The sequence below is a fragment of the Pseudophryne corroboree genome, chromosome 11 (genome assembly GCF_028390025.1).
Source record: "Pseudophryne corroboree isolate aPseCor3 chromosome 11, aPseCor3.hap2, whole genome shotgun sequence".
NCBI lineage: Eukaryota > Metazoa > Chordata > Amphibia > Anura > Myobatrachidae > Pseudophryne > Pseudophryne corroboree.
The window spans coordinates 174432069-174448328 of NC_086454.1; the positions used below are offsets into that span (position 1 = coordinate 174432069).

A 16260-nucleotide genomic window follows, 5' to 3' on the forward strand; every position below is an offset into this window, starting at 1 on the left:
CATCATTGGCCAAGGTATTAAACTGGTAAAACTTAGCAAAAGTGTTTGATCCCGACCAAGTAGATGCTCAACAAAGCTGCAACGCCGAGACCCCCCAGGCAGCCGCCCAGGACGAGCTCACCTTTCTAGTAGAATAGGCCTTCACCAATTTCGGTAATGGCAATCCTGCCGTGGAATGAGCACGCTGAATCGTACCACAGATCCAGCGCGCAATGGTCTGCTTGGAAGCAGGACACCCAATCTTGTTGGGAGCATACAGGACAAACAGAGCCTCTGTTTTCCTAATCTAAGCCGTTCTGGCGACATAAATCTTCAAAGCTCTGACCACATCCAGAGACTTTGACTCAGCGAAAGCATCAGTAGCCACAGGCACCACAATAGGTTGGTTCTTGTAGAAAGAGGAAACCACCGTCGGCAGAAATTGCGGACGTGTCCTCAATTCAGCCCTATCTTCATGGAAGATCAAATAAGGGCTCTTGTGAGACAAGGCCGCTAACTCAGACACCCGCCTTGCAGATGCCAAGGTCAACAGGATGACCACTTTCCAAGTGAGGAACTTCAACTCCACCTTCTGTAAAGGTTCAAACCAATGTGATTGAAGGAACTGCAACACCACATTAAGATCCCATGGTGCCACTGGAGGCACAAATGGAGGTTGGATGTGCAACACGCCTTTCACGAAAGTCTGAACTTCTGGAAGGGAGGCCAATTGTTTCTGAAAGAAAACCGATCAGGCTGAAATCTGTACCTTAATTAAGCCCAATTTTAGGCCCGCATCCACACCTGCTTGTAGAAAATGGAGAAAACGTCCTAGCTGAAACTCTTCCGTGGGAGTCTTCTTGGATTCACACCAAGAAACATATTTTCTCCAAATACGGTGGTAATGTTTAGACGTTACCCCTTTTCTGGCCTGAATAAGTGTGGGAATGACTTCACTGGGAATACCCTTACGGGCTAGGATTTTGTGCTCAACCGCCATGCCGTCAAACGTAGCCGCGGTAAGTCCCGATACTCGCACAGCCCCTGTTGTAACAGGTCCTCGCGCAGAGGAAGAGGCCAGGGATCTCCTATGACTAATTCCTGAAGATCTGGATACCAAGTCCTCCTTGGCCAGTCTGCGACAATGAGGATCGCCGTAATCTTTGTTCTTCTAATGATCTTTAGAACTTTTGAAATGAGAGGAAGTGGAGGGAATACATACACCGACTGAAACACCCACGATGTCACCAGTGCATCCATTGCTATTGCTTGAGGGTCTCTCGACCTGGAACAATATCTCTGAAGCTTCTTGTTGAGACGAGATGCCATCATGTCTACTTGAGGAACTCCCCAACGACTTGTCACCTCTGCGAAGACTTCTTGGTGGAGGCCCCACTCTCCTGGATGGAGATAGTGTCTGCTGAGGAGGTCTGCTTCCCAGTTGTCCACTCCTGGAATGAAGATCGCTGACAGAGCGTTTATATGCTTTTCCACCCAGCAGAAAATCCTTGTGGCTTCTGCCATCGCCGCTCTGCTTTTCGTTCCGCCCTGACGGTTTATGTATGCTACTGCTGTTACACTGTCCGACTGGATCAGTACGGGTAGATCAAGAAGATGTTCCGCTTGCAGAAGGCCTTTGTAAGTGGCCCTTAACTCCAGAACGTTTATGTGGAGACAAGTTTCCTGACTTGACCATCTCCCTTGGAAGTTTTCTCCCAGCGTGACTGCCCCCCCAGCCTCGGAGGCTTACATCCGTGGTTACTAGGATCCAGTCCTGGATCCCGAACCTGCGCTCCTCTAGGAGGTGAGAGCTGTGCAGCCACCACAGGAGTGAGACCCTGGTCTTGGAAGACAGGATTATCCTCCGGTGCATGTGTAGGTGGGACCCGGACCACTTGTCCAACAGGTCCCACTGGAACACTCTGGCATGGAACCTGCCAAACTGAATGGCCTCGTAGGCCGCAATGCATTGATGGATTGACACTCTTGCTGGTTTCAGAACTTGTTTGACCAGACTCTGGATCTCCAGAGCCTTTTCCACTGGAAAAAAAAACTCTGAAGTTCTGTGTCCAGTATCATTCCTAAAAACGACAATCGCGTTGTTGGAAGCAACTGCGACTTTGGCAAGTTTAGGAGCCAACCATGTTGTTGAAGATCTATCAGGGAGAGTGCAATGTTTCGCACCAACTGGTCCCTGGATCTCGCCTTTATCAGGAGATCATCCAAGTATGGGATAATAGTGCCTCCTTGTTTGCGAAGGAGAACCATCATTTCCACCATCACCTTGGTGAAAATCCTCGGAGCCGTGGATAGACCAAACGGCAACGTCTGAAATTGGTAATGACAATCCTGAATCGCAAATCTCAGGTAAGCCTGATGCGGAGGATAAATGGGAACATGTAAGTAGGCATCCTTTATGTCCACCGAAACCATGAAATCTCCTTCCTCCAGACTGGTGATCACTGCCCTGAGAGATTCCATTCTGAATTTGAACTTCTTCAGGTAGAAATTTAGGGATTTCAGGTTTAGGATTGGCCTGACCGAGCCGTCCGGCTTCGGGACCACGAAAAGGTTTGAATAAAGCCTTCTCCCTGTTGTGACGGGGGAACCAGGATAATAACTTGATCCTGACACAACTTTTGTATAGCCTCGTTTACTACCTCCCTGTCCGGAGGAGAAACTGGTAAGGCCGATTTGAAAAATTGGCGAGGGGGAACGTCTTGAAACTCCAGTTTGTACCCTTGGGACACTATTTGTAAAACCCACGGGTCTAGGCCCGAACGAATCCAGAACTGACTGAAGAGTTTTAGACGTGCCCCCACTGGTGCGAACACCCGCAAGAGAGCCCCAGCGTCATGCGGTGGATTTGACAGAAGCAGGTGAAGACTTCTGCTCCTGCGAACTCGACAAGGTTGTTGATCCTTTACCTCTTCCCCTCCCTCTACTAGCAAGGAAGGAAGTGCCTCGCCCTCTTCTGTATTTATTGGGCCGAAAGGACTGCATTTGATAGTGGTGCGTTTTCTTTTGTTGCTGAGGAACATTAGGCAAAAAAGATGACTTACCCGCGGTAGCCTTAGATACCAAATCATTGAGGCCATCCCCAAACAAGACACCACCTTTATATGGGAGAGACTCCATATTTTTCTTGGAGTCTGCATCAGCATTCCATTGGTGAATCCACAATGCTCGCCTAACCGAGACTGCCATGGCATTGGCTTTTGATCCCAAAAGGCCAATATCTCTTGCAGTTTCCTTTAGGTATGCTGCAGCGTCCTTGATATAACCCAGCATCAAGAGGATGCTATCCCTATCCAGTGTATCTATGTCAGATGACAAGTTATCTGCCCACTTTTCAATAGCACTACTCACCCACGCAGATGCAATGGCAGGTCTGAGCAGCGTACCTGTGGTCGCATAAATGGATTTTAACATAGTTTCTTGCTTACGATCTGCTGGGTCCTTAAGGGCCGCCGTGCCCAGTGCTGGGAGAGCCACCTTTTTAGACAAACGTGACAGGGCCTTGTCCAAAATGGAGGGTGACTCACACTTTTTCCTGTCCTCAGTGGGAAAAGGATAAGCAACCGGAATCCTTATAGGGATTTGAAACTTTCTGTCAGGGGTTTCCCAGACTTTTTCAAATAGAGCGTTCAGTTCATGAGAGGGAGGAAACGTCACCTCCGGTTTCTTTTCTTTATACATACAGACCCGTTTATCAGGAACAGCAGGGTCCTCAGTGATATGTAATATATCTTTAATAGCCACAATCATGTACTGAATGCTCTTTGCCAATTTTGGATCTAATCTGGAATCACTATAGTCGACACTGGAATGAGTGTCCGTGTCGATATCAGTGTGCATCAACTGGGCAAAAGAACGTATTTGCGACCCCGAGGGGTCCTGGACTTGCAATAATATATCCTCCACAGATTTTTTCCACGCCTGGGTCTGAGACTCAGACTTATCTAATCTCTTACCGATAAGAGCCATATTCGCATTCAAGATATTCACCCAGTCAGGAGTCGGCGGTGCCGACAGGGTCACCCCCACAGTCGTCTGTGTCCCTAATACAGCCTCCTCCTGGGAAGATCACTCAGCCTCAGACATGTCGACACACGTGTACCAAACACCGACAGACACCGGGCTTATAGGGGACAGACCCACAGCAAAGTCTGTCAGAGGGACACAGAGAGGATTTGCCAGCTCACAACCCAGCGCCAAACTAACAACTCTGAAAACACTAAAAAATGCCTCAGACCTGTAGCGCTTTTAAATACCAATATACTGCACCAATATGTACTGCGCCAAAGCCGCCCCCCCCCCCCCCCCCGTTTTGCACCCCGATACTTGTCAGCAGTGTAAGGAAGGACCAATGTCTCTGCAGCCTTGTGGAGAGGAAATGGCGTCGAGCAGTGAGCTGTGAGGAAGAAGCTCCGCTCCCATAATGGCACGCTTCTGTCCCGCTCAAATTAAACAAATAATTATACTGGCGGGGATTAGGACAGTGCCCAGGAACTAATGTCCCCTCTTGCCAGTTAACTTTTAATGAGGATTTATGCTGCCCAGGGCACCCCCCCCCCACGCCCTGCACCCTGCAGTGCCTGCAGTTCTTGCAGCGGTGGGGGCAGAAAGGTCCGAGATTGCATAGACCACAAACAGCAATTACTTTATGTGGGCAGTCCCAATTAAATTGTAGCGTATCCAGTGGTACTTCTGTAGTGTAGGTGGACTGTGCACACTTTCCAGTCGCATACAATCATGTAGCAGTGCGTTTCATCCACAGCTGTGGACTTTTTCAAGCTGAGTGACCCGCCTGATCCACCACTACAAGAATGGCATTAACTAGCTTACAGACAGTGGTAGAGAGGGACACAGGAAAACCGCTCTGCTATTGAGCCATCATCGCTGCTCCTCCCCATCAGTTTACATCTAGCCGCATGTTAAACCAGTGAGCTGCTAGTGCTGTTGGAACAGGTTTTTTTTGGGGGTGGGGGTGGTGAGTAGAGCGACGCCCGACTATATATTGAATCCTGGCTGGGTCTGTATAAATGGAAGGAGTGGTGAGTGCCCATAATATAAGAACAGTCAGCAGCATAAACAAATTGTGGAGGAATTGTTGACACTTACTAAACCAGAGGTTCTCAAACTCGGTCCTCGGGGGCACACACAGTGCATGTTTTGCAAGTAACCCAGCAGGTGCACAGGTGTATTAATTACTCACTGACATTTTAAAAGGTCCACAGGTGGAGCTAATTATTTCACTTGTGATTCTGTGAGGAGACCTGCAAAACATGCACTGTGTGTGCCCCCGAGGACCGAGTTTGAGAACCTCTGTACTAAACATTTAACTGTCCAGCTGGTTTGGTATGATTTACTTTATACTGATACTTTGTAGGCAAACAAATACATCACTTTACATTTCCAAATTTAAGGGCATGCTGAATCTAATCTTAAGACAGTGGTTCCCAAACAATGCGACTCTGCACCCTGGGGTGCAGCAATGTTCTTGCAGGGTGCCTTAGTTTGGTGGTCCAGGACCCAATTAAATTATTCATGGTCAAAGTGAACTAGGTGCTTGGATATTAAGGGGGGTATCCAATTAGAAATTATCAATTTTTGGACGATAAAAATGGCCGTATATTGCGATTTTTGACCGATTGTCATTATTGCAGCATCCGATTAGGTACGAAAATGGACCTGCGACCGTGCAATAAAACCCGATCCCATGTCTAACGTGGCTCCGGCGGCTTACTGCAGATTATGCTTCCGGTGTCTGAGGCACCTGAAGCATAATCCCTGATAAGTGCCAGCATCGGGGGGAGGAACACGCCACATCAGGGTTAAATGGACAGCCCGACAAACCCCCCCCCCCCCCCCCCCCCCCCCCAGTGTAGTTACAAAAGTAAACTGACTTATTTGCTTTAACATGGGATAAAGAAAATTTGACCTAAACGAAGACCTGGAGAGCTGCCCATGATTTTTATACAAATATATACAGTATGTGCGAAAAATACACCTGCACTGCACCATTGCCAATATCACTACGCCCTGGTGCCCTCAAAGGGCCACTAACATGTCCAGCAAATACAGGTAGAATAAGGCGGCACTCTTGGGATTTGCACCAAGTACAAGTCCCAAGAGTACTGCCTTTTTCTACCTGCATAATGGAGTATATATGTAACAATTCCACTAGCTTATCAATGGTGATGATGAAGAAAAGAAGGCCAGGCGCATCTAGAGATGCGTACAACTCTGTATATGGGCAAAAATGTGCATTTTTTTTTATTTGGACATAGTCAGTCTGATTTACTTCCATCTCAGGATTATGTCCTTGGGCTGGAAAATCCAATGTTTAAAGGACTCGCGTGGATGAGTAAATAGAGTCTGTACAACACTGTGTTGTATGGTGGATTTATAAATGAAGTCCGTTTTCCCTCGTGCTTTCATCACTAGACAGGCTGAACAGGTCATGTAGCTGCTCTGGGATGGGGGGGAGGGGAGAACCTTGCTATCTGTGCACCAGGTACAGTATATGACATGTGTATGACTAAACACTAAAGGAGGGTATACACCCAGCAGGTGAAATGAGCAACCTGCTAGAATGTAAGCTCTCATGAGTAGGGCCCTCTTCCCTCATGTGCTTATCCTTTTCTTACTTTAATAATCCTCAACTGCCCAAATCAAGCAGTTTTTTGGCCACCTGGAACTTTTCTCTGTCATTTACTGGTGTAGTTATGCTTAGTTACCCTGTACTTGTCCTAAATTGTCTTCAACTGTAAGTCACTGTTTTCCTGTTTTGATTATGTGCATATGTACTCTGTAATTGGGCGCTGCGGAACCCTTGTGGCGCCATATTAATAAAGGATAATAATAATAATAATAATTGGCCTGCATGCAGGCTCAATCTAGCAGCAGCGATAGCGATGTGCGTGGCCGCGCATCGCTATCGCTGAGGGGGCTACACACCAGTGATCTGTGCTTAAAATCTAAGCAAGCTAGTCAGATTGCTTAGATTTTAAGCATGAATCTCTCCGTGAGTACCCCCCTTAACCAAACACAATAAAAAAAAAAAACACACAGAAACAAAGGTTTTTAAACTGCATCTATAAATATAGTACGGTAACTTTTACCTACGTACTGCATTTGTCAATATCATCAGTATTGGTTATATAAGAAAGGAACGCTATACTGTACTATTAAAAGATTAATGGTTCTGTCAGTTTGGAAAATCCTAAAAAAAGCTCTGGAATGTCACTTTAAGGGGCACCGATGATTATTCTCCCTAATTATTACATGAAAATCCCCCAATTCCTAATATAGTTGATACAATTTTGTGCATTTCACAATCTTTTTCTAATTTCTTCTAGGTACAGTCACAATTATCAAATACACTAAAAAATATTTTTTTTTATATATAAACTCCTGCATTGGTGCGGCACTCAACGAGCAATACTTCAGACGAACACATTTCAGTTTATAAACAACTGTCTTCAAGATCTTGAAGACAGTGGTTACAAAGTAGAAACGTTAGGAGAGATATGCTGTTCATCTGAATTATTGAGCCTTGAGTGCAGAACCAATGGAGGAGTTGGGAATAAAATTTGTGGAGGCACAAGGTCTAGTTGTTTTAGCAAATTGAGTGCTGGACATGTGGCACTAGATATACCGTATATCTATCTATCTAAGAATACCTGGTACTCATCCTCTGTTATTTCCTGCAACAGAGCTACGTCATGCAGTACTGAAGGCTCTTGAGCCCGGAAAAGCCTGTTCAGTAAAATGTATATGGCTGGAGATTCAGGCGATGTCTGGAACAGTACAATCAAACCACCGTAAAATGATGCCCGAGACAGAAAATGGGTGTAAAGCTTTTCTTCTGCAGACAGAAGTGAGAAAGCCTCCTCGCAATCAAGCAGGGCGACGGGCAGATCATTGGGGAGGATATACTGAGACGGAGCTGCCATTCTGCTGGATGATGCTATTCCTGAAAAAAGGAAGAGATTGCAATTATTTAATAAAATGTCACGTCAAATACCATCAAGCAAATAGGAATTTAATAACGACCGGTAATTCCTTTTCTCGTAGTCCGTAGGGGATACTGGGATGGTCTAATAGCATGGGGTATAGATGGGGACCATTGGAGCCTGCCACTTTAAATTTCTTCAGAGTGGGCTGGCTCCTCCCGCAGACGCATTTTAGGAAAACTGTGCCCGAGGAGGCGGACATACTATGAGAGGAGGAAAATAGACAAAGTGGTGAGAAACGAACCAGCACACAACAGGATAGCAACTCTAACGCTAACCACTACTTGAAAATAGGAACAGCAACAGACCCAAACCAGAACAAAACTTGCAGAAAAATGAAGCACAGAGGCGGGCACCCAGTATCCCCTACGGACTACAAGAAAAGGAATTACCAGTAGGTATTAAATGCCTCTTTTCTCTAACGTCCTAGGGGATACTGGGATAGTCTAGTATCATGTGGGAGGCCCAAAGCTCCCAGACCGGGTGGGAAAGTGCCGAGACCCCACAAAACTGAATGCCCAAACTGAAGGTCCTCTGCAGCCAAGGTATCGACCCTGTAAAACTTAAACGTGTTCGAACCTGACCAAGTAGCTGCTCGGCATAACTGTAAAGTAGAGACACCCCAGGCAGCCGCCCAGGAAGACTCCACCGACCACATGGAGTGGGCCTGAACAGACTTCGGTATCGGCAAAGCTGCCGAAGAGTAAGCCCGTTGGATCTTAAGCCTGATCCAACGCGCGCAATAGACTGCTTCGAAGCAGGACAACTAATCTTGGTAGCGTCATACAGAACAAAAAGCAAAATCAGATTTCCTGTGATGAGCATCCCTCTTGACATAAGCCTTCAAAGCCTAAACCACGTCCAGGGACTTTGGCATACCAGACGTATCAGACACCACAGGAACCACAATCGGTTGATTGATGTGAAACACCGACACCACCTTAGGCAAAAATTGCGGGCGAGTCCTGAGCTCCGCCCTATAGTCGTGAAACAGTAGATAGGAGCCCTGTCCTGTAAGAGCTCTTAACACTGAAACATGCCTCACAGAGGCCAAGGCCAACAGCATGACAGGCTTCCACGTCAAATACTTCATGTCCACCCTGTGCAAAGGCTCAAACAAATCTGATTGGAGAAACGTCAGAACCAAATTGAGATCCCACGGCGCCGTGGGAGGCACAAAGGGTGGTTGAATACGAAGGACACTTTTCAAGAACGTCTGGACTTCCAGGATAACAGCCAACTGTCTCTGGAAGAAAATAGACAAGGCCGATAACTGAACTTTAATGTAGCCTAAGCCTTTATCCACACCTGCCTGTAGGAAGAGTAAGAATCTACCCAGATGAAAGGCCACAGTAGAATACTGTCGAACCTCACACCAAGAGACTTACTTTTTCCATATGCAATGGTAATGTTTAGACGTGACCATCTTCCTGGCCTGGACCATAGTCGAGATAACTTTGCCGGGAAGACCTTTTCTGGCTAAAATCTCCCTCTCAACTTCCATGCCTTTAAACAAGCCACGGTAAGTTTTGATAGACGAATGGCCTCTGCAGCAGAAGATCTTCCTGAAGTGGCAGGGGCCAGGGCTCTTCGAGGGACATGTCCAGGAGGTCCACATACCAGGCCCTGCAGGGCTAATCTGGGTCAATCAGAATTGCCTGAACGTTTTCCCCTTTTCAGTCTTTAATTCTGGGAATGAGAGGAATTTAAGGGAATAAGTAAACCAACCGGTAAACCCACGGCGGCATCAGAGCATCCACCGCTGTGGCCAGCGGATCTCTCGTTCTGGAACAGTAACGCAGCAGCTTCTTGTTGAGCCGAGAAGCCATCATGTCGATCTGTGGGCAGCCCCACCGATGAATCAACAGCTGAAACACCTGCGGGTGAAGGCCCCATTCCCCTGGGTGCATATTGTGTCTGCTGAGGAAGTCTACTTCCCAATTGTCCACTCCCAGAATGAATAGGGCCGACATGGCCCTGGCACTGCGTTCTGCCCAGAGGAGTATCCTGGACACCTCTCGCATAGCAGCCCGGCTTTTGGTTCCTCCTTGAGGATTTATGTACGCCACCGCCACTGCGTTGTCCGACTGGACCTGTATGGCCTGATGTTGAAGGAGAAAAGAGGCTTGGAGAAGGGCATTGTAAATCGCCCTGAGTTCCAGAATATTTATCAGAAGAGAAGCCTCGAGGCGACCACCTTCCTTAGAACAGAGCCCCGTGTGTCACCGCACCCCAACCGCGGAGGCTCGCGTCCGTAGTCAACAGAATCCAAGCCTGAAAACCAAAGTGTTGACCCTCCTCTAGGTGGGAGATTTACAACCACAACAGAGAAATGCTTGCCTTTGGTGAAAGGCATATCCTCTGGTGCATGTGCTTGTGCGATCCTGACCACTTGTCCAGCAGATCTAGCTGGAACGGACGGGCATGGAATCTTCCATATTGAATTGCCTCGTAGGAGGCCACCATCTTTCCCAGCAGGTGTGTGCAAAGATGCACAAGACTTTTTTCGGTTTCAGAGTTTAATGAACCATTGACTGAATTGTCAGAGATTTGTCCAAAGGAAGAAACACCTTCTGAGACACAGTGTCCAGTATCATCCCCAGGAACTGAAGCCTCTGCAAAGGTACCAAGTTAGATTTCTGCAGATTTAGGATCCACCCGTAATTTCTGAGTAGCCGCATAGTCAGGGCGATGCGCTCCAACAAACGTGTTCTGGACACTGCTTTCATTAGGAGATCGTCCAAGTGCAGAACGATGTTCACTCCCATCACTCGGAGCTGGCGCATCATCTCTGCCATCACCTCCGTGAACACACTCGGTGCCGTGGCGAGACCAAAAGGTAAGGCCCGGAACTGGAAGTGATTGTCCTGCAGGGCAAATCTGAGGTACGCTTCATGAGGCAGCCATAATCGGGATGTGAAGGTATGCATCCTTGATATCCAGGGATACCAGGAATTCTCATTCTTCCAGGCCAACAGCCACTGCTCTTTGAGACTTCACCTTTATTTATTAATAGTTTCTTATATAGCGCAGTATATTCCGTTGCGCTTTACAATTATAACAGTAATAGAACAAATCTGGGAAAAACAGACAGACAGAGGTAGGAAGGCCCTGCTCGCAAGCTTACAATCTATAGGGAATCTTGAACTTGAACACCCGCAAGTACGGGTTCATAGATTTGAGGTTCAAGATCGGCTAAACCGAGCGGTCCGGTTTCGGTACCACGAATAGGCTGGAATAAAAGCCTTTGTTTTGGAGTAGATGTGGAACTGGAACAAAGACCTGTAGACGCTGCAGGTTTTGAACGGCTGTTTGCAAGGTAACCCTTGACACAGGTGAAGCTGGCAAGCTTGACTTGAAGAATCTGTGAGGTGGGAGCCTTTGAAACTCCAACCGCTATCCCTGAGAGACGAGGTCTCAAACCCAAGGGTCACGGCAGGATTCCGCCCAAACGTGACTGAAAAATTTGAGGTGCGCACCCACCTGTAAGTCTTCCTGAAGCGGAGGCCTTGGAAGAGGTAAAGACTGAGCTCTGCTCCAGGGAACAAACGGCCGCTGGTCTGCGTGGTTTTCCTCAGTTACCTCTAGCAGCGTTGGAAGCACCTCTGGCCTTGCCCCTTAACCTGGCCACTCGAAAGGACTGCAGAGAGGGGCCGGCGTAAGTATGTCTAGCCAGAGGGGCAACCAAAGGCAGATAAGTGGACTTGCCTGCAGTCGCTTGCGAAATCCACTTGTAAAGGGAAGATTCTCAACACCCCTTTTGGAATCAGCGTCCGCAGTCCACTACTGCAGCCATAATGCCCTGCCACAGCCATAGTCGTAGAATGTGCGTTTATCAGGCCAATCTCCTTGATAGCATCACTCATGAAATTAGCAGAATCCTGAACATGCTGCAGGAGTGTGATAAGTTCATCCTGGGGCATAGTGTCAAAACCTTCAATTATAGTACCTGTCCATTTAACCATGGCCTGTGTAATCCAACCACAAGCAATTGTGGGCCTCTGAGCCACTCCCACTGCTGTGTAAATAGATTTGAGAGAAGTCTCAATTTTACGATCAGCAGGGTCTTTTAAGGAGATAGCTCCCGCTCCTGTCAGCACAAGCTTACGTGACAGCCTGGACAATGAAGTATCAACTATAAGAGGGTTTTCCCACACCTTTCTATCTTCAGGGGGAAAAGGAATCGATGTCAGCAACCTCTTAGGGATCTGAAATTCCTTCTCAGGCATAACCCATGATTCCTTAAATAGCGTGTTTAATTTTACTTTGAGACCGGAAACGCAGCAGTAGACTTTGTTTTTACATTAAAAACGACTCTTCTACTATTTCCGTATCTTTATCCAGGATATACAGCACTTCCCAAATAGAGTACATAAGAGCTTCCACTCCCTGAGACACAGTACCATCTCCCTTGTCAACCTCCACCTCCCCTTCCTCCAGATCTAGCATATCGTCAGAGTCAGACTGGAGAACATGGGGCAGTGTGAGTTTCTGTGAAACAAGCTGAGGAGACTGAGAAGCTGGCCTATGGTCAGAATTCGGTAACATGAAACCAGACAGATTTTAAATCTTGCTACTCCTGCCTGGTAGTAGCCTGTCCAGAAGATACAGTATGTCTGTAATCATCCCTTTAATTGAGTCAAACCAAGCTGGCTCTTGCGTGCTGCTTTCTTGAGAGAGGGGGCTGCACTGTGCACACAACAGAGATCCCCATTTTGGGAGGGAGAACTTTGTGCTGCAGGCCTAACATATTTATTTCTTGCCTGACATACTGTACAGCAGAATACACACACATATAAACAGGTTAAAAACACAGTAACCTAGAGAGCCTGTTAGGAATGAGACCGAGAGGGAGGAACCAGCACACCTTGCCTCTACAGCCAAAGCAGTGCTTTGCCGGCCAGTAACTAGGAACCTTATATAAGTGACCTAGATTATTATATATACATACAGTATATCGCTCCACCTCACCACAAACCTCCTTGGTACCAAACAAGGTGCTTTTGAGGGTTCCTGAGGGTCCCTAGGAGGAGTAGCGCTTCCTTGCAGCCAGCTTAAGTCTGTGATGCAGTAGGAAATGGCGCCCTGAGCTGCTGGTCCCGCTACCTGGGAAGGCCCACCCCCTTAATGGCGCGCAGTGTTCCCGCAATAGATTACACTGGCAGAGACTAATTACATATAAAATGGGGTTAAAATAAGAATTTACTTACCGATAATTCTATTTCTCGTAGTCCGTAGTGGATGCTGGTGACTCCGTCAGGACCATGGGGATTAGCGGCTCCGCAGGAGACAGGGCACAAAAATAAAAGCTTTAGGACTAGGTGGTGTGCACTGGCTCCTCCCCCTATGACCCTCCTCCAAGCCTCAGTTAGGATACTGTGCCCGGACGAGCGTACACAATAAGGAAGGATTTTGAATCCCGGGTAAGACTCATACCAGCCACACCAATCACACTGTACAACTTGTGATCTGAACCCAGTTAACAGCATGATAACAGAGGAACCTCTGAAAAGATGGCTCACAACAATAATAACCCGATTTTTGTAACAATAACTATGTACAAGTATTGCAGACAATCCGCACTTGGGATGGGCGCCCAGCATCCACTACGGACTACGAGAAATAGAATGATCGGTAAGTAAATTCTTATTTTCTCTGACGTCCTAAGTGGATGCTGGGGACTCCGTCAGGACCATGGGGATTATACCAAAGCTCCCAAACGGGCGGGAGAGTGCGGATGACTCTGCAGCACCGAATGAGAGAACTCCAGGTCCTCCTCAGCCAGGGTATCAAATTTGTAGAATTTTGCAAACGTGTTTGCCCCTGACCAAGTAGCAGCTCGGCAAAGTTGTAAAGCCGAGACCCCTCGGGCAGCCGCCCAAGATGAGCCCACCTTCCTTGTGGAATGGGCATTTACAGATTTTGGCTGTGGCAGGCCTGCCACAGAATGTGCAAGCTGAATTGTACTACAAATCCAACGAGCAATCGTCTGCTTAGAAGCAGGAGCACCCAGCTTGTTGGGTGCATACAGGATAAACAGCGAGTCAGTTTTCCTGACTCCAGCCGTCCTGGAAACATATGTTTTCAGGGCCCTGACAACGTCTAGCAACTTGGAGTCCTCCAAGTCCCTAGTAGCCGCAGGCACCACAATAGGTTGGTTCAGGTGAAACGCTGACACCACCTTAGGGAGAAACTGGGGACGAGTCCGCAGTTCTGCCCTGTCCGAATGGAAAATCAGATATGGGCTTTTGTGAGACAAAGCCGCCAATTCTGACACTCGCCTGGCCGAGGCCAGGGCCAACAGCATGGTCACTTTCCATGTGAGATATTTCCAATCCACAGATTTGAGCGGTTCAAACCAATGTGATTTGAGGAATCCCAGAACTACGTTGAGATCCCACGGTGCCACTGGAGGCACAAAAGGGGGTTATATATGCAGTACTCCCTTGACGAATGTCTGGACTTCAGGAACTGAAGCCAATTCTTTCTGGAAGAAAATCGACAGGGCCGAAATTTGAACCTTAATGGACCCCAATTTGAGGCCCATAGACACTCCTGTTTGCAGGAAATGCAGGAATCGACCGAGTTGAAATTCCTCCGTGGGGGCATTCCTGGCCTCACACCACACAACATATTTTCGCCAAATGCGGTGATAATGTTGTGCGGTCACCTCCTTCCTGACTTTGACCAGGGTAGGTATGACTTCTTCCGGAATGCCTTTTTCCCTTAGAATCCGGCGTTCAACCGCCATGCCGTCAAACGCAGCCGCGGTAAGTCTTGGAACAGACAGGGTCCTTGCTGAAGCAAGTCCCTTCTTAGCGGCAGAGGCCATGGGTCCTCTGTGAGCATCTCTTGAAGTTCCGGGAACCAAGTCCTTCTTGGCCAATCCGGAGCCACAAGTATAGTTCTTACTCCTCTCCGTCTTATAATTCTCAGTACCTTGGGTATGAGAGGCAGAGGAGGGAACACATACACTGACTGGTACACCCACGGAGTTACCAGAGCGTCCACAGCTATTGCCTGAGGGTCCCTTGACCTGGCGCAATACCAATCCAGTTTTTTGTTGAGGCGGGACGCCATCATGTCCACCTTTGGTCTTTCCCAACGGTTCACAATCATGTGGAAGACTTCCGGATGAAGTCCCCACTCTCCCGGGTGGAGATCGTGAACACTGCTGACAGTGCTATCACATGATTTTCCGCCCAGCGGAAAATCCTTGCAGCTTCTGCATGCCCTCCTGCTTCTTGTGCCGCCCTGTCTGTTTACGTGGGCGACTGCCGTGATGTTGTCCGACTGGATCAGCACCGGTTGACCTTGAAGCAGAGGTCTTGCTAGGCTTAGAGCATTGTAAATTGCCCTTAACTCCAGTATGTTTATGTGAAGTGAAGTCTCCAGACTTTACCACATTCCCTGGAAATTTTTTTCCCTGTGTGACTGCTCCCCAGCCCCTCAGGCTGGCATCCGTGGTCACCAGGACCCAGTCCTGAATGCCGAATCTGCGGCCCTCTAGTAGATGAGCACTCTGCAGCCACCACAGAAGAGACACCCTTGTCCTTGGAGACAGGGTTATCCGCTGATGCATCTGAAGATGCGATCCGGACCATTTGTCCAGCAGATCCCACTGAAAAGTTCTTGCGTGAAATCTGCCGAATGGAATCGCTTCGTAGGAAGCCACCATTTTTCCCAGGACCCTTGTGCAATAATGCACTGACACTTTTCCTGGTTTTAGGAGGTTCCTGACTAGCTCGGATAACTCCCTGGCTTTCTCCTCCGGGAGAAACACCTTTTTCTGGACTGTGTCCAGAATCATCCCTAGGAACAGCAGACGTGTCGTCGGGATCAGCTGCGATTTTGGAATATTTAGAATCCACCCGTGCTGTTGTAGCAGTATCCAAGATAGTGCTACTCCGACCTCCAACTGTTCCCTGGACTTTGCCCTTATCAGGAGATCGTCCAAGTAAGGGATAATTAAGACGCCTTTTCTTCGAAGAAGAATCATCATTTCGGCCATTACCTTGGTAAAGACCCGGGGTGCCGTGGACAATCCAAACGGCAGCGTCTGAAACTGATAGTGACAGTTCTGTACTACGAACCTGAGGTACCCTTGGTGAGAAGGGCAAATTTGGACATGGAGGAAAGCATCCTTGATGTCCAGGGACACCATATAGTCCCCTTCTTCCAGGTTCGCTATCACTGCTCTGAGTGACTCCATCTTGAATTTGAACCTTTGTATGTAAGTGTTCAAAGATTTCAGATTTAA

The 16260-nt window shown here is 47.8% G+C and overlaps 1 protein-coding gene across 1 annotated transcript in view; it reads right to left on the bottom strand.

The window, feature by feature from the left end:
* Window positions 1–16260, bottom strand: part of DPP3 (dipeptidyl peptidase 3) — a 173825-nt gene that overhangs the window by 139874 nt on the left and 17691 nt on the right. The window contains exon 2 of the mRNA XM_063945092.1: window positions 7668–7960. Coding sequence (XP_063801162.1) covers window positions 7668–7940 — 273 coding nt within the window. The 5' untranslated portion in view covers window positions 7941–7960. The remainder of the gene's footprint in view (window positions 1–7667; window positions 7961–16260) is intronic.